The 20,275-nt window shown below is 41.4% G+C and overlaps 1 protein-coding gene across 2 annotated transcripts in view; it reads left to right on the top strand.

Annotated features, from left to right (window-relative positions):
* AFG2A (AAA ATPase AFG2A) overlaps positions 1-20,275 on the top strand; it is a 202,632-nt gene that overhangs the window by 162,353 nt on the left and 20,004 nt on the right. Inside the window, exon 15 of one of the 2 annotated variants that reach the window (XM_086463673.1) lies at positions 990-1,154. In XM_086463673.1, the coding sequence (XP_086319799.1) occupies positions 990-1,154 (165 nt within the window). Of the gene's footprint in view, positions 1-989; positions 1,155-20,275 lie in introns of those variants that run through there. The other variant, XM_086463674.1, reaches the window with a different exon arrangement.

Here is a 20,275-nt window from a genome sequence, read left to right as displayed (position 1 = left end):
ACCTGACTGGGGAGAGCTTGGCTTCGTCTGGCTGAGCCACAAAACCCCTCGGGACAGAGTTTCCGCAGCCTCCCCAGTGACCTGCCCCAAGGCTGCCCTTCTCTTCCAGGGATTTTTTCCTCCTGTCAAGTCTGAACCCTCCACGCTGCCCTTCGCAGCCGTTGTCCCCGCTGACGTTGTCTGTCATTGCTGCCCAGAGTTTACTCTGTCGCCCTCCCATCTCCCAGTGTATATATAATCTGAGTAACCCTGGGAAACCAAAGTGCAAGGACCAATATATGTGTATGAAACGGCAAAGTTGGGGCTTAGCTTGTAACTAACTGTATTTGTCTGTTGAATTTTCAGTTGTCTTGTAGCACAGGAGAATTCAGTTCAAAGCTGATGCTAAAATGTATTAACTACAGTGCTTTTGCAAGTTTATGGTTTTTTTCTCTCCCTTTTTGAAGCTGAGCATCACTGGCCTCTGTCTATTGTTGCCTTACTTTGCATAAAAACACTGCCAGAGTAATCTGCTCTTCTGTAAGCATGTGCAGCCCTAATAGTTTGGGATAAAGCAACATGAATCCAGAATGTAAGCCTCACTTCAGAAATCTTTTTTCTCCGCTTGTTGTCTTGATTGAAGATCTGAATTTGGGATGTGTCTATTGCCACCTGTCCTTCTGCCAAGTCCTAACATTCCAGCACACCTTGCAACAAGCCTAAAATTATTATTTTAAGACAATGACTATGGTTCCTTTATGATTCCTTTTTTCCATAAACTGATATTTCTCAAGCTGAGTAGCCTTACTGTCTTTTCAGCAGCTGATCCATTCTAGCCTAGGAGAATAACCCTTCTTGCACATAGCTTGACTGTTCTTGTGCAGCTTCTTGCTTTTGCTGAGATTGTTGGTTATTTGGTGATGTTATTGTTTTTAATTGAGTGGTGGTTTTTATTTTCTTGATGTGTTGTGTCACGTGCTATAACTTTTCCTGTGACGCTTTTGTTGCAGGCCTTGCTGAGACCAGGACGAATAGACCGAATTATCTACGTGCCGTTGCCAGATGCAGCCACTCGCGGAGAGATCTTCAAACTTCATTTTCGGTCCATGCCAGTCAGTGATGAAGTCTGCTTAGCGGAGCTCATTCAGCGCACACAGAAGTACTCAGGAGCAGAGGTAAAACTTTCTGAATGGTAATAGCCAATGAGTTGGAGCACAAAACTGTGTTTTTAAAATTGAAATCGAGTATCATCCGGATATGATCCCTGGAGTCTTCTCAGAGTGGTGGGGGGAATTACGAAAGGAAATGTTTGAGAGATTACTGTGCTTCTGCCCAGAAAACAGAGTGCAATCTGGGACTTTCTTCCCTTCAAGTTCTGCATCAGAGGGATGTTGTCAGGGGAAGGTCCACTTCCAGAGTGAGCCTTAGTACGATCATGGGTGGCCTCATTAAGGATGTGCTGCCAGGAGGAGTGGAGGGAGGTGGGGACAAGTGCCCCTAGACTGCCCAGACAGTCCCCACATCTCTGGGGATCTTTTGCATTTAGGCTTGTGACTGAGAGCCTCAGATGGAGGGAGGAGAGAGAGAGTTATGAGACAGTGGAGGGGAATTGCAAGGGGGGTCACTGGTCACTGTGGAGCTCGTATTTTCCTATTCCATATGATCAAGACCTCACAGCAGCATTTACTGTTATAGCTTATTGGTATTAGTTAGTCAGCTTCTGACAATGGACATCAGACAATTATTTCCTGTCCTAGGTAGAAGGAGAAACTTTCTCAGATGTTGCTGCCTGGCAGTTACAATAAGCATTGGTACATTGGTGGTCACCACTCTGCTCTCTGAATATTGTTCCTGTCAGTGTCTCGTGAAAGGATATTTCATTCTTTCCTCATTTTGATTAATTGAAAGTAATTATATTGCTTCAAAAATGCAAAGAATGTTATTAAGGTTGCCAATTCAAGCTCTTAAAAGGTATGAAATACCAGAATTAAAATTTCCACCTTACTGTAGCCAGTCCTAATGTATGCATTATCGCACCATCTTTAATTACACAGTCACCTTCTACTTTTTCCATAGCAGAGTGGAAAATGTGATGTGCTTGCCTCAGCTCCCCCATCTTCCTGTGTGCTGTTTACAAGGGCAGGGAAATAAACTAAACTATTGTCTTGGTCCAAAAAAGAGGGTGACTGTGGAGTATTTGTGTGATTCCTGTAACGCTCTAGGGCTCTTCTCAACCGACTGGTCATTGGATATGCTCCCAGGCAAGACTTTTGCTCATTTAGCTATCACTTAAATGCTGGTATGTTGTAAAATGCTATATTGCCTACTAGTAACCTCTGGCTGGTGAGGGCACCGCTGTGAGTGCTCCAGGTCCAAGGGATGGGGTCAGACCTTGCCATACGCAGCAGCAGGGTCTGGGCTAGCCTCCAGGCTCCTTCAGGGAAGCTGTGTCAGTGGCGGACACCAAAGTCAAACCCGCAAGAGCTTTCCTCCTGCACAGCCCGGGACAAACTGTGCTCTGGGAACGAATGAATGGAAGCTGCGTAGTGACCCAAGCTGTTCCGTGTAGTGCATCTTTTTGCCTCAGAATGTGGGATCTCATAATGAAAAAAAGCAATATTAACAACGATCACAGGCTTAAATGTTGGTCTGGAAAACTGTCGCAGCTCTGCTGCCTCCATGCTTTGGAGCAGTGACTTGAAACAGTACTATGTTTTTACCCAGATGTCAGTGATATGACTCTGCTGCCCTGGGAAAATTGCTCTGCCTCTGGCTGAGTTACAAGCCTCCAAAAACATAAATATAAACATATCCGCTGTTGTGTATGGAAACTGTCTTCTTACTAGGCAACAACTGTAGTGCTTGTATTTCAGCAATTCCAAGCATATGGGGATTTCCTTTGGATCTGGATCAGCTGAGGCTCTAGTAGTGAATTTTTGTGCCTAGCTGATAATGAGTCGCAAATGTCCTGGTGCTGGCTCTCTACAGAACCAAAAATAAGTTAATGGGTCATTGAGTGCAGCTACAGACTACTTGCAGGGATAAAAAAGCCTGCCTGTTTCTAATATGGCATTTCTCATGAATTTTGTTCTTTTGCATCATTCAAAGAATTATCATAACTGGGATGTAAAGAGTAAATACAGAAAAAGCCTCAGTCAGTGTTCCTTGGAAGAATATATAAAAAGTCTTGACAGTTGGCACGCACAGTGGCCAGTTTCATTAAAGCCTTTTCTTCCTAGTGTCTCCAGCTTCCCAGCTTTACAAATAGTTTCCGCTGTTGAATGGCAAGTTCCCATTCCACTGTTCTACCCTTTGTTTAGAAAAAGAAATGGAAAATGCTTGGGTTTGTGACTAGAAGATGCTGTATGAATAGAGAGTTGCGTGTAAAGATGCGTTGAATCATCCTGACATGAGCTGAATAAACAGCAAGTAAAGTGGATAGTTCAGTATGCATCTGGCTTCCAACTTGGCCTTTTTTCAGATCAGATATTTATATCTTTTTGCCTGTCATCACTTATGACCAGTTATCTCTATTCACCTGCTGGATGTACATTTATCTTAATGAGTACCTTTAAAGATAGATATCAAGATAGCAAAATAGGGCGATTACTTCCCACTGTTTCGTGTGAGAGAAGATGGAAGATAATTTATGAGGGTGAATTACGATTTCCTTCTCTCACGTGTAAGTGAAGTTTAATGTGAAAAACAAAGTGCGTTAGAGGAGCAATATCTGTGCAGTTAGCTTTTATTCTGCTAATAGTGTAGGTCAGACAACGCCTCAGCTTTCTAGAAATATTTGGGTTCAAGTTCGACCTTCATTTCCAGGCCTTTCTGAAGTAGTGCTCTGCACCAGTGCTTGAGGCTCTTCTTCCGCGATACTTCAGTATCTGTAAATCAGGGAAGTCAGAAATTGTTTTTAGAGGTTTCTGAATAGGAAGGTTTGGCCTCGGAGCTGATGTTGACACCAAGGATCATTCCCTCCTCCCTCTAAGGCAGCTTCTTTGGCTGCATCTCTGCCCTGAAGGCATCTGCCTTTTCCCGGGACCACCTCAACCTCTTTTCAGCTGGGCCGCTGTGACCGAGCCGTGCGCAGGGTAGGTCTGGTTGCTGCAAGGACAGCTCTGCAGTAACCACGTGCCCTTGTGCGCAGGCCAGCAGGTTTCACCAGGGTGGCGGAGGAGCCGTCAGAACTGCTCTTGTCTTGGCCCCCAGCTTTTTTTTTTTTCCCTAGGAAATTTCTACTGAAGGGCGTACCTGGGCAGCCGATGCCTGGCGTGGTTCAGCAGGAGGCTGCGCTGTGCTGTGCTGCACCGCTGGCCTCGCTGGCACCTCCGGGTGCTGTAGCATTAGCAAGGAGCACTGGTAGGCATGGAGGAAAAGCCTCCAGTCCTTGAAAGTAATAAAAATGGTTAAAACAACAAGCATTATGCTGCATTGAAACTTTTATAAGGTTTATTCTAGTGTTCCTGCGTTTTATTTTGGGCAAAATTGCAGGAGATCAAACTTGTATAAAACTGATTTTTTTTTAAAATCATTTTATATCTTTGAGAAGTCTTCACTTGGAAGTTGTTCAGTTTGATCATAGCTTTTTCCTAGAGCATTTTCACTGTTTTACTTCATGCTGAGAAGTTTTTCCGTTTAATATCTCACTGTGCTTTCTATAAAGTACAATTAATTAAAGATCCCACCACAGTTGTGTTTAAAAGCAATGTTTTAACGTGTGAGTTCTTCAGGTCTCATTTGCTTGCTTTCACGGTGCTACTACAGCCAGCTTGCTTTAGGAAAGATGGGCCTTCCACAAACTCAGGCGCTCTACTTTTTTGATTTGGGTTCAGATTAGGTTTTTCATAATTATTGGCTGCTCTCTGTTGTGACAGAAAACACCAATAGTCTCAATGCACTTTCTAGTGCAAGTAAGAACAACATCACGTGGACAGTATCTGATAGGAAATTGCTTGTCCTGTAATTTTTAAATTATACATTGTCTCAAAGAGAAAAGAAGAAAGGTTGTAGCGGGAACATGCCTTGGCCTAGAGGAAGGACACCTACCTTTATAAATGCAAACACTGATGTCTTTATTAGATCTGTGGGGGGGAAAAAAAGGTTATATCATTTGCCTTTACAAATTAAGTGGAAGGGGTGTGTCCGTCTTCAAGTCCTTGGAGTTTGCTCTGCGAAAAGGGACGAGCAAGGGCTGAAGACTGTGTTTCCCCACTGTAGAAATATTTAGTTCCGGAAAGTAGGTGATAAAAAGGAAAATAAACCCCGTAGAGTGAGGGGCCTTCTTTCATCGTCTGAGCCCCAGTCAGATTATGTTCTTGTTACCGTTTAGAAGGCAGTAGCAGAGAGGGAGGTTTTAGGCAGAAACTGAGATCAAGTGTTGAGTTGTTTTGAGTTTAAAGTTGGTTAGAAGTAATAAAAAATTAAATATTCTGGATACAATGACAATATTCTTAAGACAAGTGTGCTTATAAAAGTAAGTTAATGGGACTGACTGCTTTTAAATTGGTGGAAAGCAGGTCATGGTGAAAGCGAAGGCTGGCATTGTTTCTATAGTATTATCGGTTTCCATGCTTACAGGACACAATGGTAAAGCAGGAATCTTGGAACCTGTAAATCTTTCACTGGTTCTTAGTCCAAGTAGAATAGTTAATGTAAAAAATATCTTTCTCACTTTGCAATAATTCTCAATGGGAACACAGAGAATGAAGGGGGAAAAAGGCGAGCCAATGAAGGTTTGCTCTGGCTCAGACGAGAGCATATTTAATGCCAAAAACTATCTTTGTAGCGGCACACTAGCTGGAATCAACTAAAGGCTTTGACTCTTAAAATATGTATTCCAAACATGCATGTTCTTGTTTACCAGTTATTGACATATTTAAACTATAAACTTTAATGAAAAAAACACCCCGAACAATCAAAGCTTCCTCAAATTCCTCTTTTTCTTATAAAGGAAGGTACCCACTATAAAAGAAGTGAGGATGTGTTCCATTGTAGGTGTAGAGGAAGGTAAACAGTCTTTTAAAAGACTGGGAAAAATTTGTCTCTTTACTAAAGATCATCTACAGTAAAGGTGAGAGAGGACTTAGATATAGGCAGGGAAAAAAGGACATCCGACAAATTAGGGTGTGTTATCTTCTTTACATGTAGTTTTCCATTAAGGAAAAGATCATCCAGACTTAAGGGAAAGACTTTCTGCTTAACATTTTTAAAGGACAATGCATCCAATCCTGTATAGTAGCCTAAAAAGAGACAGAGGCTTTTGGGAGTGAAGGCATCAGAAAAAAAAAAAAAAAGAGAGAGAGAGAGAGAACAGCGAAGTTTCTGTATGGGGCGGGGGGAAAGCCAGTAGACCCTTCAAATCATGTCCTGGCTAAAGATCATGGGTTTAATTTTTAAATACAAACACGTTTGTTCCTTTAATGCTTATTTATGCTGGATGCAGAGCGTGTTCAATTCCTATTGAATTCATCAGGGGTTGAAGGTGCTCAACACGTCATGCCCTGGGACTGGGCACTCAGATTTTGACCTTGTAAGATACCACAAGAAAGTGCATATGTCTTATCAGAAGTGTGTGATTTGAAAATACAGTTTGGTAGTTAAAGCATCTGTGGCTGAAATGGCTCTGACTGACTCTGCCCGATGGCCTTTCCTGGCCTGTAATGGGAATAGTGTTGCAGCAGGAGCAGGGAGGTGATCGTTCTCCTGTACGCGGCTTTGGTGAGGCCGCACCTCGAGTACTGTGTCCAGTTTTGGGCCCCTCTCTACAACAAGGACACTGAGGTGCTGGAGAGGGTACAGGGGCGGGCTACCAAGCTAGTAAAGGACTTGGAGCATGTCTCAGATAAGGAATGGCCGAGGGATCTGGGGCTGTTCAGCCTGGAGAAGGGAAGGCTGAGGGGAGACCTTATCGCTCTCTACAACTACCTGAAAGGAGGTTGTAGCAAGGCGGGGGTCAGTCTCTTCTCCCTAGTAAAAAGTGGTAGGACGAGGAGGAATGGCCTTAAGCTGCCCCAGGGGAGGTTCAGGCTGGATATGAGGAAGAATTTCTTTACTGAAAGGGTTGTCAGGCATTGGAACAGACTGCCTAGGGAGGTGGTGGAGTCACCATCCCTGGAGGTGTTTAAGAGACGGGTAGATGTTGTGCTTAGGGACAAGATTTAGTGGTGTGGATAGAGCTAGGACAGAGGTTGGTCTCTTCCAACCGAAACTGTTCTGTGATTCTATGAAGGAGTTCTGGTTAGCTCCACACCAGGATACGGTATTACAGGGAAGTGCAGTTTTCAAAGGGAGGAATGCCGTTAAATTGAAACGCAGCAAGATCAAGGCCTCAGATGAACCTCTGAAGTTGCTCTTGGAATGATGCATAGGATCTGTTAATTTATATCACTCATTGAAATGTGAACATTTTTGTGTGGGTGGGTGAGGAAAAGAGACTGAGCCTTCATCCAATATGGGTAATACAGGATCACCACCTTCCTACACACATTTATCAGTGCTGAGGATGTGTTTGGCACAGGTGGCTGGAAGGTGAGGAAATACCTGGCATTCGGAATGTTTTCCGAGTGTCAATGTTTGGGATAAACGAGATGAATCACCGGAAAGGAAATAACTAACTACACAGGACTTCCCATGGGATTTTGCTTACTGCTGGTCTCGCAAGAACCTCGTACGTGCAGAATGTGCTTGGGCAGATTGGGAACGAGGGCAGCGCAAGCGTCTGGGTAATCGCTCATTGGCACGGCGGTGCCGAACCACGAGAGTCTGTGGCGTTACGCCGCCTCTCCCCGCTCTCCCTTTTAGCCACTTTAGAAAGATCTGGTTCCCCTTGTGGGTTTTTCAGAGATTGGGTGGGGGTTTGTTGCCCTGAGTGGGCTGAATTTCATCATGACTTGTCTCAGCTGAGACCTGGTACCGTATGCTTTCACCCTATGAGTGTATAAAGCACCGTTGGCAATTAGCATGTTTATGCAAAACGTAATGTTTGGTATACAGGACAGTATTTGCACTGAAATTTATGCATAGCTAGCTTATCTGGGAAAGAACATTTTATCATTCAGTGGGATAATGATTTGCTAATAGTTTAATCAAACAGAGGAGATTTAATGTATCTGGCTGAAGGGACATTAGCGTTTCCGAAAAGGTCAGACCCATTAACAGCTCAGGAGGATACAGTCGAAACTGCTTCCTAAGTAACTCAAAGAACAGTGATCCTCGGAGGAACTTGGGGAAAATGCCGGAGGGAATTTAAATGAGCCCCTAAGCAAGCACCAGACAGTGCTGAGGTAGGAGTTTTAGCCTGCTTCTCAAACCTGAGTTTTTCTTCCTCCGTACAGCCCAATCAGCTGAACATTTTGATTCCTTCCATGCTAAAACAGGGTGCAGGAACCTCACAGCTTATTTCCATATATTTTATTCTTCCTTTTTGTGTCTTCATTAGCTATTTTAACAGCACCATCACCCGGGTTCTGTAAATGAGCACTTGTATTTGCTTTTTTCCTCCTCCCTGTGCCTTTGAAGGGTTGTTTCTTGTTGCATGCCCGTTTGGAGGAAGAACCTGCGATAGGAGCGTCCCTTGTGTCAGGGGTAAGCAATCCTCTGCCGACAGGGCTGCTCACTCCCGATGAGCTTTTGAAAAACGACTGTAGTTTCCCCAAAGCAGCTGAGGCCATGAGGGACGCCTGCGTTTACCAACGGCGCTGACTGTGCTGTTTGCCTCCCTCCCCGGCCCTTGCCTCCCCTTGTCCCCGCTACCTTGCATGCGGCCGAGTTACCAGGAGCTCCCCTTTGTCGAGGGTGGCAGAGGGGAGAGTGTTGCCAGCCCAGTGGGGGACTGTTGAGCTGTCGCCGAAACACAGGCTTGTAAAAGAGGGACCTAGGCTGATGCTCCGTCAGCCAGCTTCACTTGCCCTCTGCTCTTGCCTGTGGCTTTGCTGCTTTATTGTCCTGGTTTTGGCTCTAATTCCCAGCAATGGAAAAACATGTTGCTCTTTAAAAGCAGATGGGAATTCATTCCTGAAGGAAAAAATATGTCTCTTTAGGCTACTGCTATTGTTTTCTTTTAGTTTTATTTTTTGCTTGTGAGTTATTTCTAGCAACTTTTAATTTAATTCATTCTTCTTTTTTTTTTCTTTTTTAATCAGACAGCGGGGATTATTCTTCAGTGTCTTAAAGCACACACTTTTGGTACACCAGTGATCATAACTGGGGGTATATAATGTTCAGAGTAAAAATTCCATTTGCAATGTTCAGGAAGGAATTGAAAACATTAGTTTATGTGTGCCTCTTGAAGTATTTTCATTTACATAATACAAATGCTGGTATCAGTTCAGAGTGGTAGAATTTGATTTTATGTTAAAAAAAGGAAAAGAAAAAAAGTTAAGCACTTTTTCCTCACACTGACCTGTTTTTCTAATTTAAACCTGTAGTGTTGGCACTTGATCTTCTAAGTTATGGTGTGTCACAGGGCGTACGGTTAGAAGTGAGCTTGCTGCTTTGAGGTTGACTCAAATCTAGTCCTAAAGTGTAAGACAAGGCATACAAATTAGAGAAAGTCACCAAAAAGTCGCTGCGCTTCACCGAGAATTAATTCCTGATCCTTGATTCTTATACAGCAACTTCAGGGCCAGGTCCTCAACATATAAATTGAGTATGTCTTAGTATATTAGCAAAAGAGACGTCTGAAGTTTTTTGTTTCATTTTCGCTGATTTATATCCACTTTTTTCATAAACAGGGGGGAAAAAGGTGAATATCCTTACATATCCATTGCTATTTCTTATGCCCTCAGGATTAGCATGTGTCTGACTGGCTTAAATGCCTGTTATGATTTTTTTTTAATAGCACACCATGTCTGACTATCAAACCTCAGTGTTCAATGTACCTTTCTCTATGTGTATGTACATTTTCTTTTTGGATATGCTGAGGATTTCAAGGGGGTTTCCCACGGACGTAGCACTGAGGCGTAATCTCAGGCATTACTTGGCCAGGAGAGCTGCAGAGGGCTCCCCACTTCTGCAGTAACACTTCCTTTCCGTCCTCAACAGAATCAGTCCTCCAGAAGTAAGGGTAGTACTTGGACAACGATATCCAAAATAGTTCTGATTATTATCTTAATTGGCACTGGGAATATTTAAATGTGTACCTGAAGGCTAACTCAGATAGGATGTTTATACCAGATGAAACCATACAGGGGAACACCTTGTGCTGACCTACTTGTATTTCTGGTACTGTGCCAGTTAAATTGCTGTCAAGGTGGAAGAAATGTTAATGAATGGCAGAGGAATAATAGAGCTCAGGTATAAAAGCTTATTAATCTACCTGAGTATTGTTTCTGTGAATGAAGAATGTGTATTTTAATGACAACACTAACTGTTTACACTTCACTGAACTGCAAAGATTGGAGAGGTGTGTGTGTGTATGAATTAAAATGTTTGAACATGTGTTGGTATCTTTGAGTACATATAAAATAGGATGTTTGCCTTTGGCAGTCACTAGCGAAGTAGTTGTTTCTGTTGCAAAAATTTGAAACTAATAACGAATAAAAAATGGTATCTAACAAAATCAGTAAGTGTGCCATTAGACTGTGAATATCTTGAATAAACGTACTGAATTTCAGCCTTAAAAGCTGTCACCATTAAAGCTGCATTTGTACAGAAGGTGCAACAACTATTCTGCTTCTATTGCTTTCTCCTATAATAGAAATAATAGTTCATTTGTGTAAAGTAAGTGTTGAGTTTATTTTGGGAGTGATGGTCATTACTGGTAAAGTATTTGGAGGAGTTTTTTTTCTTAACATTTTAATTGTGATATGCTTTAATAATTCCCATCCCTAAAAATGTGTATGAGCCATAAGCTTACACACTTGTTGTCATCCCATTAAGTTATTCGAGTTTGAAAATCTACTGTATTCTTTTCAAGGAGGTTTTGATTATGTATAATTTTATTTTTCCGAGTGAAATTTTTTTGGGGGCAAGAACAGTTGAAATATCTGCTTTTGTTCTGCTTTCTTTTTTTATCCACACACTTTAGCAATAACATTGTTGGAGTTGGAGGCCTTTTGGTGAGATTAAGCTGCTCAGCAGTAATTCTGAAGCAGTTTGAGAAGTTGTTAGTAATTAAGATAGTCACTGATGCTGAATGTGAGAACAGGGAAGCTTTCAAGTATTCGCAGCCAAACCTACGTTGTCAAACAGGGAAATTTTCATTCTTGCCATGTAACTTCTGTTTTGACCGTGTGCCTGAACGCTGGCTGTTCATGAGAAGGAGAGCTGCAATCCCATTGAAGAAGACACGTTAAAGGGCGCTATCTGTAGCTGGTTTTCTGTTTTGTATTTGAATCCTAACAAAGATTTTGTATTGGCACCAAACTTTGGTCTTAGCATTCCAACCGTTGCCTGGAGTAGAAGCTGTCGAGTAACGTTTCTTAGCACTGCTGAAAAGCTGATGGGTGCATGCACTACTGTAGCTCAGATTTTTGTATATCAAAGATTGGAAGTTGTTATTTCCAAGTTATCTTTTATGGCTTCCCTTAAATACATCTGGAAATACATAAAGCTTCAGATTGCCTTTGGCAAAAGGATTAAATGGTTATTGGCAGATGGAAACAGCATGATAATAACTCTGCAGCAAATTATTAGCTGTGTTAGAAGCAATTCTGCGGACTGTTTTGCTTTTTAATTAAAGTTTTTCAAACTATCACCTAGTTCACAGCTTAAGCTTTTTGTTTCCTGTCTTTGAGTAATGAAAACGCCGAGGATAGCCAGGTAGAATAAAAACCTTTCAGGTCTCAGTCTTCTGTAATTTGTCCATAGCATTGCGTGTATAGAAGTGAGCCATCAGATCTGGGTTGACCACTGGCAGTGGAAGAAAACAGAGCAAAACCCAAGATGACTGCAATTGCTAATTGGTCTTGACATCCCCATTGTCAGGGGAGGAGAACTAAGAGTGTTTTGCCCAGTTTAAAAGAGCTGCTTTGGATTTTGTTTGTTTGATGTTTTATTTTCCTATTTCGGGAAGCGGGGGGGTGGGGGGGGGGGTTAGTTATGATTTCAGAGTAGTTGGCATCTTAGAGAGATTTGCTTTGTGGTGATTGAGACTTCATTTCCTGGGAAACAAAGTAAATTAGTGATAAAACCAGACTATTACTATTATACTTAACATTGCACAGTGAAACACACCACTGGAGGGAAAGGAGGGGGAGAGCAGCAATCTGTCTTCTGTTTTCTCTTGTATATTTTGGTCTTATTGTGCTTTTTGCTGGGATAAACCAACTTTGTCTTTCCAGAACTCTCCCATTTGATGAGAAACTGATGAAAGGGGTGGGGGAGGAAATGTACCCGGCTCATAGGTTAGACTCTGTGGCAGGATATTTCCAAGTATTTGTGAGTCTGTGTCAGGAAAACTCTTTCCGCTCAATTTCTGTCCAGCAGCCACTTGCAAGGCATGGTTTTTGTGGTTCAGCCAAGAACGAAGGACCGAAGAGAAGAAGCCAGGAGGACAAGTTGCTGGGGATTTTTCTGATGGCAGGCAATGATAGGGGCTTGCTTGGGTGTTCAGCACTGCCACACCGCCACAAGCAAACCAAAAAAACCCACCCCCCAAACCCAAAAGTCACGTGCCGCTTGCATTTCTGGTTACCTCTGCAAGTCGCAGTTGTGGCCGTGTACCTGGAGGGAGGCGTTTCGGGGAGGCCCCTTGCCAGGGAGGGCATACAGCATGGCTGTAGGGGCGCGGGCTCTTCGCAGACTCTTGTGAATCAGACGTAGAACCACTTTGTGGGATCTTGCCGTTTCTGTGGTTGGTTTTGTGTATTTATGTGTTCTGTAAACCGGGGGGAGAAGCAAACCGCGCTCCTTTGTTAGCGCAAGAAAATTTGCAGGCAAGAAAATGCGTTCGGTAATTTAGTATAAACAAGAGAGAACAAAACTTTACTTGATTTTGACTTTTCTAGCTTAAGGCCTGAGGACTTCCAAAGAAGAGTTGGCAGTCTTGTTTTAATATTCAAACAGTAAGCGCTCCTCAGAACGTCAGTTCTCTTCAGAAGTGGAGTATAATCAAAGTGTTAAAAGCTGAAAAATTACTCTTCGTTTCTAACATTTGTTGTTACTGATTGTGCAGAAGTATTTGTGAATCCAGTGAAGTAAACTCAAGGAAGAAAAACCTGGGATTTTGTGGGATTTCGAGAGAGTTTTTTGCATTTGATTATATATATTTTTTAATAAGTGTGTATATATATAAAATCTAAAGAGCTTCCTTTTCCTATTCCTTGAGCATATATAGAACGTAAGTTCTATAAACTTATCCATCCAGAAAGTATTCTGTTCTTCCCTTTTCTCTTCTTTTTTTGTATACTGTTTTGTGTTTATGAGCTAAAAAAAAAAAAAACCACAACTTTTGAAACTCATTGGTTTATTTATTTAAAAAACCAAAATCTGTATTTTTTTCTTCATTAACCTTTGTTTATTAATAACAGTATTTATGGAAGAGCAGGGAAAAAAGAAAAAGAAAAGCGTGAAACTGATTTGTCTTCTATCGATGCTTGGAAGTTGGAGGAAGAAAGTGAACTTGAGAATTAGACAGTATCTTACCCTGGGCTAATTGTTTACCATTAAAAAGAGAGCCTGCATGCAGGAGGGAGTGTTATGTTTTGGACTTACTTCCTTGTAACTCATAAATCTTGGCTGTATAAATGTTCAGTCATTAATTAAGGCTTTCAAATTAATCTGTTTCCTGACTGGACTTGGCTGTTTTTGCATAGAGCAGTGCTGTTGCCCAACTTCCCAGTTTAGGAGTGCTCTCAAACGTGTGATATGGAGCTCTGATGTTTATTGTGGAGAGTTAACCAACAGCACGTATTGGGGGGGGAAGGCATTTTGTTACTAACATGCAGGAAATAGGGCAGCGGTATCAAAATGGTTTTGCGTACTTTAATTACTTCCCTTACTTCAAACAGTGGCGAAAAATAGCGATTTTATATTGGTGAATGTCAGTCCTGAGCAGAAGTGTTTTCCTTTCCTTGCATTATTCTAGGATAATGTTCTGTCTTTGTGATTCAGCCAGTTTGCTCAGGATAATACGTAAATACAGCCACAAAGTGTGTCTCGTGATGGAAAAAGATTTCAACTTTTGGTAGAGACTTTTAGAAAAGTGAGTTGGTAGTATTACCACTCAGGTAGTATTATCATTGCATTCATTTGACCCACTCATCTAGTAACGCTGTGCTCGTTTGAGTTTTGTGTCCTACATGTGTTACTCTTTCTTTACAAATATGTGTGATATATATATTTGTGTCTCCTTTTTTACTAATTAATTATTTCTGTAATATTTAGGATTTTCAGATATTCGTATTTGGGTGCTAATCTATACAATAGGCATTGCACTATAAACCTCCATGTTATCTTTAGCACTTAATTATACACAGGTCTGTCATCGCAGTGTTGAAAGCGAGTCTACTAGCTCTTCCTCTGAACATCCCCTAGCTCATGCGATGAATTTGCTGTTAAAGGTGAAGCAGCAAAACCTGCAAATGAATCACCCAGCCAGGCACGGTATTTTAAAACCAGGCAATCCTGGAGGTGTGCTACGTGTTGTAGTTATTTCAAAACCAAAAATGTTTTCATGATCTGGGTTCCAGTTGAGTAGATGTGTATTGCAGCAGTCAACTTCCTTCAATTCTGCATGAGCGCTAGGTTTCATGAATAACTTGTAAGGTTTCTGTTCTGAGCTATCTAATTTGTACATGGAACCTAGAGAAGTAGGAATTAATCATGAACGTGAACAAAAAAGATCTCTTGGTAGCTTTTTAAAGACTTAGTGTTCAATCTCTGCAAGTGTGTTATTGCTCATGTTTTCTTTGTCATGAAAGTGCAAAGAGATACCTCGGTGCTAATTGATGTACCCTTTACCAAGGGACTAAAGAATAGTCCACAACCTGTGCTTACAGATCTCAAACAACTGTTGTCTACCATGAACGTGTTTTTCATTACTTTCATATATGTGTTGCACTAAGGAAGATCTTTGTTTCTTAACAGCTAATTAGAAATTGCTCCAACCAAGTTTCAAAGTCTGAGAGTTTGAAATTCGAATTTAACTCTTCAGCTGAATTTCATCACCTTTGTCTCTTCAACCAACACCAGACTATTCATACCCTCTCATTTCTAGCCTAGTCAAAGTTCAGATTGTTACCCTACAGCATTGCAAAGATTTTCATGTGCATAAAAAATTCCCTGTAACAAATGGAATTATTAATGTACTTAAAATCAAATACATGTTTGAGCTTGCTAAATCCAAGGATTATTTCTTTAATTCCTAAAGATTAAAATGTCTTCTAGTTAATTAGATAGCAGAAATAACAGAAGATGTATCAAGTTTTTCTTTGTTTATTTTTTAGTTTTCAAGGTACAATGTATTTTTGCAGCCATATTCTATTGCTGTCATTTATGTGCCTGTCATTTCCTGACAGTTCGTTTCTGTCAAACCAACGGGGATGCATGAGCTACCCGGTGCTGTTTTGCGCGATTAGATTTTGATATAGCAAAATGATTTTTCCATGAACGAGAGAACCCCTTGCATTTTAATAGGATCAAAGAGAAGGCACATCCTTGGTCTCGGTTAGTCCCAAGCTAAGCCATTGTAAACGCTTCCAGGTCTTTCAGTAGTGCTTTTTACAGATGTCTAATATGAGACGTGGCTCTGTGTGCGTGTGAGGAGCAGTGGCCAGGTGAATCCCTCTCCTTTTGATCGGCTTTTTGAAATCGAGTACAGTTCCGTGCGGCCTCAGTGATACTGTAGGCGTGTTAAAGAACAGCCTGACTCCTAAACCCAAATCCTCCATTCTTATCACATCTTTTTGAAGCAGCAAACTCTTTTTATTTTTTTTCCTTTGCCCCCGTGAGATTATTGCCAGCCAATAAATTCTTTCCCAAATAGCTCCGTCTGTAGAAATTGGCTACAGGGACGCAGCATCAAAGGCGTGCAGGCAGGCAGTGACCTACCGTGGCAGGCAGGTGGGGGAAATCCAGGTGAGCCTGTTGCGCTTGGTAAGCGTTCCGTGTGAGGCCCAATAGGGAGGCTTGCTAAGTTTTAAAACATAGCATTAAGAAACTGGGGTAATAAATCTCTCTTCTGCCAGTCTGTGTTTCATCGGAAACAATCCTGGGCTTGCTGGGAGATAGGTTGGGTTGTCTCATTGGTTTCTTCTTTCTTGTGAATTTGATAAATCATTTGACACATCGTATTTGGTAACAAGTAAAGCATATTTCAAAGCCTGAAATGATGCCTGTGTGACTTTTATAATTTGAAATCTGTTGTTACATAAGACTTGGATGGCAGTCGGTGTTGTATTTGGTAGTATCCATGTGCCACCTGAGCAACAGAACAAATTATAATTTGCCTTGTTTATTGCCGTGTACTAAGTAGGGCTGGTTTTGCAGTGTGCAGGTTCAAAATCAGGAACTACATTCAAAATACCTCTGGGTCATTATTACAAATTGTGCCATTCGCAGGCCACACGTTTTGTTTTGCTGCCTGGCGCCTGGGGGATGTTACCCGTAGGTTGCATCAAGCCAGTATAGAATGGCCGGTGCTGGTTTCACTGCCATTCTCATACCTTACCATTGAAAGGGGGACTCAGAAAACACAGCAAGGAAGCTTAGAATGTTGCTAAATTAAAAAAAATAGAATAAAATAAAAATACCAAAACCAAACCAAACCAACCAACCAACCAAAAAACACAGAAAAAGAAAAAAGTGCAGCAGTTTTCTAATAGTTAACCTATTAGAAAACAGTGGTTAAAAGTGCTGGCTTGACACATGTAGATAAAGAGGCTAAGTTCATGTAGGTGGGGAGAGCCCTGGCCAGTGATGGCTCCCTGGACCCCAGGAGCTGCTTTACTGGTCTCGCAGTCCCAGGGCCCCTAAGGCTCTTCCTAAAGAGACCCGTGCAGTATCCTCTTGCGATCATCGCTCGTGCTGTGGTTTCTCAAGGTGATCCAAACGCTACTGGTGTTAAAACGATAAACCTATACTCCAGTCAGGATCTGCACAGAACAGGTTGTTCCCTGTGAGTCGGAACAACGCTGATAACATTTGGCAGAAATAGCAAATACGCGTTAATATGTGCATTATGATAACAGAGAGAGTCTATTTTGAGGTTTATTTTTTATACTACTAATTCATCCTTGGTTTTGAGATGATTCCTGAAAGAAAGTATCTCTTTCCTACAGTGAAAGGTCTTTCTTGAAAGTCACTGATTTTTTAAAACAGAGAGCTTTTAGTCACTTTATTTTTACCATTTAAATCCAGCAGTTTTATTGCACTAAAGGTTAGCCTGCCAGGACTTTTTAGCACCAGATTTTTTTCATTTGAAGAGAGTGAGGGGTTTTTGTTGTTTGTTTCTTCTTAATTCATATGCAACAATTAAGGAAAGCTTAATTGACCCCAGCATGCAGGGAGAGGGAGAGGAAACAGTGCTCACAATTGAGAATATAATTAGTTACATTTATACAGAAGAGATTGTATTACCTCAATCTCTTTTTTTTTTTTTTTTCCTCTTTTTATTTATTTTTGGATGAGTTTGGAGGCTAGGAAGGGAGGGCAGACTCTGTAAAAAAAAAAAAAAAAAAGAAGTGGAGAGAGTAAAAATTCTTCCATGGATCTGGAAAACAGAAATATAATGAGCTATCTATGTCTGTAGAGCTGAAGCAGTGGTCTTACTCTTAAAACTCCTTGACAGACTCAGAGTTTGGGAAAAGCTGTGCAAGTCAAATCGTATTCTCAAGGTGTAAACATAGACCGGGCTGATCCTGGATACGAAGGCCAGTCTTTTTACTGGTTTTTATTAAAATGTTTTTTTACTTCTGCTGCAAATTAACATCGGTTTGAACATTTTCTCTCTTAAGTATTGTTCAGTCTTCCTCATTAAAAAAACATTTCCTCAGTAATAATAGGTTCCATATGTAGATGTACTATGTATGTAAAATGATACATATTAGTATAAGTAATCACACATGAAAATGTGTTTTTTTGCTTTTCACCATTTAATGACTCTTCCTGCTCCGGCCTTCTGCCCCCAAAACAAGCAGAACAACAAGAAAACCCGTTGAAAGGAAATTTGCCGTTTTAAATAATTTTCCAGATCCCACGTTTTCCAAGTTCAAATGGATCTGGCATAGGAGGCAGCCGGCCAGCAGAGATGGACCGCTGACTCTTCCAGGAACAGCTTGGGTTTCTGCGCAGCGCGGTCGACACCACGGGCTTGCGTGGGCCCGACAGCGAGCGTGTTGAAAGGCCTCGGCTCAGGAAGGCTGTTCACCATGTGCTTCGCGTCAGAAATGAGGGCAAGGCTCTCCTCCTTCAGGATCCTTTGTGCTGATGAGGAGGAGACGGACTCAGGTGTTGAGTTTGCTCAACGCTCAGCTGAGTGTTTGCTGGAGTGTTTTCTGCACTGCAAGGTTGGGGCGAGATGGAAAGGCTTTGTGGTACTTTGCACACCATCTCAGAAACACGTGGGGAAAATATTTCTTAAAAAGAAGAAACACAAAACCCCTTTCCTTTTTAAACGGTTACAACACTGTTCCAACACTTGCCTGTAGAAATAACACCTGACCTCCGTTTCGTAAAAAAATGCTATAAAAAGCCAAGCTACCTCGTGAGATCTCTGTAGTTTTTCATCTTTGGTGTATGATTTTAACAAAAGGAAGATTCCCATGTGTTCTGCTTCAGTCTGGTAACATGATGCAATCAATCAGTTTGGGCGATGAGATGTTCTGCCCATATCCTGCAGCAGATGAGCTTGCCGCCTTCTGCGGGGTGGACGGCGTAGGGAGGGGAGGCGGGGAGGGAGGTACAAGCACTCTTCACTCCTGGCAGTTGCATGCGCAACAACGCTTACAAGTTTATCAGAACCAGTTCCCAAAGCAAAAGGGACACATCAGATTTTTCTTCAACCCAGAGGTTGAGGACAAATTTAAAAAAAAAAAAAAAGAAGTCCTGAATAAGATGAAGTACAGGAGATAGCTGTCTCGTTACTTACGTAGAGAAAAATGCAGTTACTAATTTTACTTTTATAAATTTTGCTTTAGACTTTTTTCTGGTAGAAAATTATTTAGAAACGCTGAATTGAATAATTTATTTAGTTTTGTGTCATTGACTTAATTTTTTACATTAGAAATAAAAACCAGAATGTTTCAGCTTGAAAAGATTTTGAATATTTAATTTCAAAATTACTCTTTCAAGATTTCTTTTTAATTTTGTGGCTAAGCATAGTGGGTGAGGTTGAATTTGACCCTTTGTTTATTTGGGTTTGGATTAAATGATATATTCTGCTTGGGAAATATTCTATTCTCTGTTCAGCTAAAAGCTTTTACAATTCTGCTTTTGGATGAACCGAAAATCAGAGGGAGTTTGGTTTTCTGGATCAGGCAGAGAATAAAAAGGGATTTTTTAAATTTTTTTTTGGACATGTTGATAGATGGCACTTTTACTTCAGCACCAGCATCCATTTTCAGCTCTTTTCCTGCTGCACTTCACCGTTCTTTTGTTAAAAAAACTGATCAGACCAGTAGCAGTAATAGTCTGCAGGCTGCACTTTCACAAGGACCCGTGTGTTTATGTTCTCATATTTATATTGATGCCATGCTCAAAAGATAACACTTTCTGTCTCAGGTGGAAATGGTAAAGTTGTAGGAAATAGGTGTTAGGAAGTTTACAGAGGAATATTTAGTTGATCTGTATCTTAAAATATGTTCTGTTTTGAAAATGTATTTAAATGATTGTATGATTGTACATAGTTGTGGGTGACTAATCTAGTCTGTTGCTGCAGGTCATGGGAGTAGTTATAAAAAGTGTTTATTCTGAACATGAACCCGGATGCGTGCTTTCCTGACATGTTTCCCATATGGTCTGTAAGTAAACAGTAAATCAGATAGAGAAGAATTGAGGAAAGAGGAGAAGCAGTTAAGTGGGGATTCTGCAGCACTAAAACTAAAGCTGTAACTTGTTTTCTCTCAGAAGCAAAGAAAAGAAGTAGTCTGAGTGGAACAAAGATGTTCTGCAGACCTAGGAACCCACTGAGACAAAAACCATAATTAAAATCTTTACCAGAAAAGCATGGATGGATGCTCAGAGAAAACTGGTCACCTCCAGAAATGATGTGCCGTTTGCTCACTTCTGCTTAGTGCTGCCGCAGAGGCTGGCACCGCTCTGCAGCCGGCACGCTCTTTTCCCGAAACCGAAGTGGGTTTAGAGAATTGCTGGTTCCGTTTCGACAGCTCACCGTTCCTGCCGTTATTGACCTTGC

Source organism: Leptosomus discolor, chromosome 4 (assembly GCF_034619465.1).
Source record: "Leptosomus discolor isolate bLepDis1 chromosome 4, bLepDis1.hap2, whole genome shotgun sequence".
Taxonomy (NCBI): domain Eukaryota; kingdom Metazoa; phylum Chordata; class Aves; order Leptosomiformes; family Leptosomidae; genus Leptosomus; species Leptosomus discolor.
This window is presented reverse-complemented; position numbering and strand designations above follow the sequence as displayed.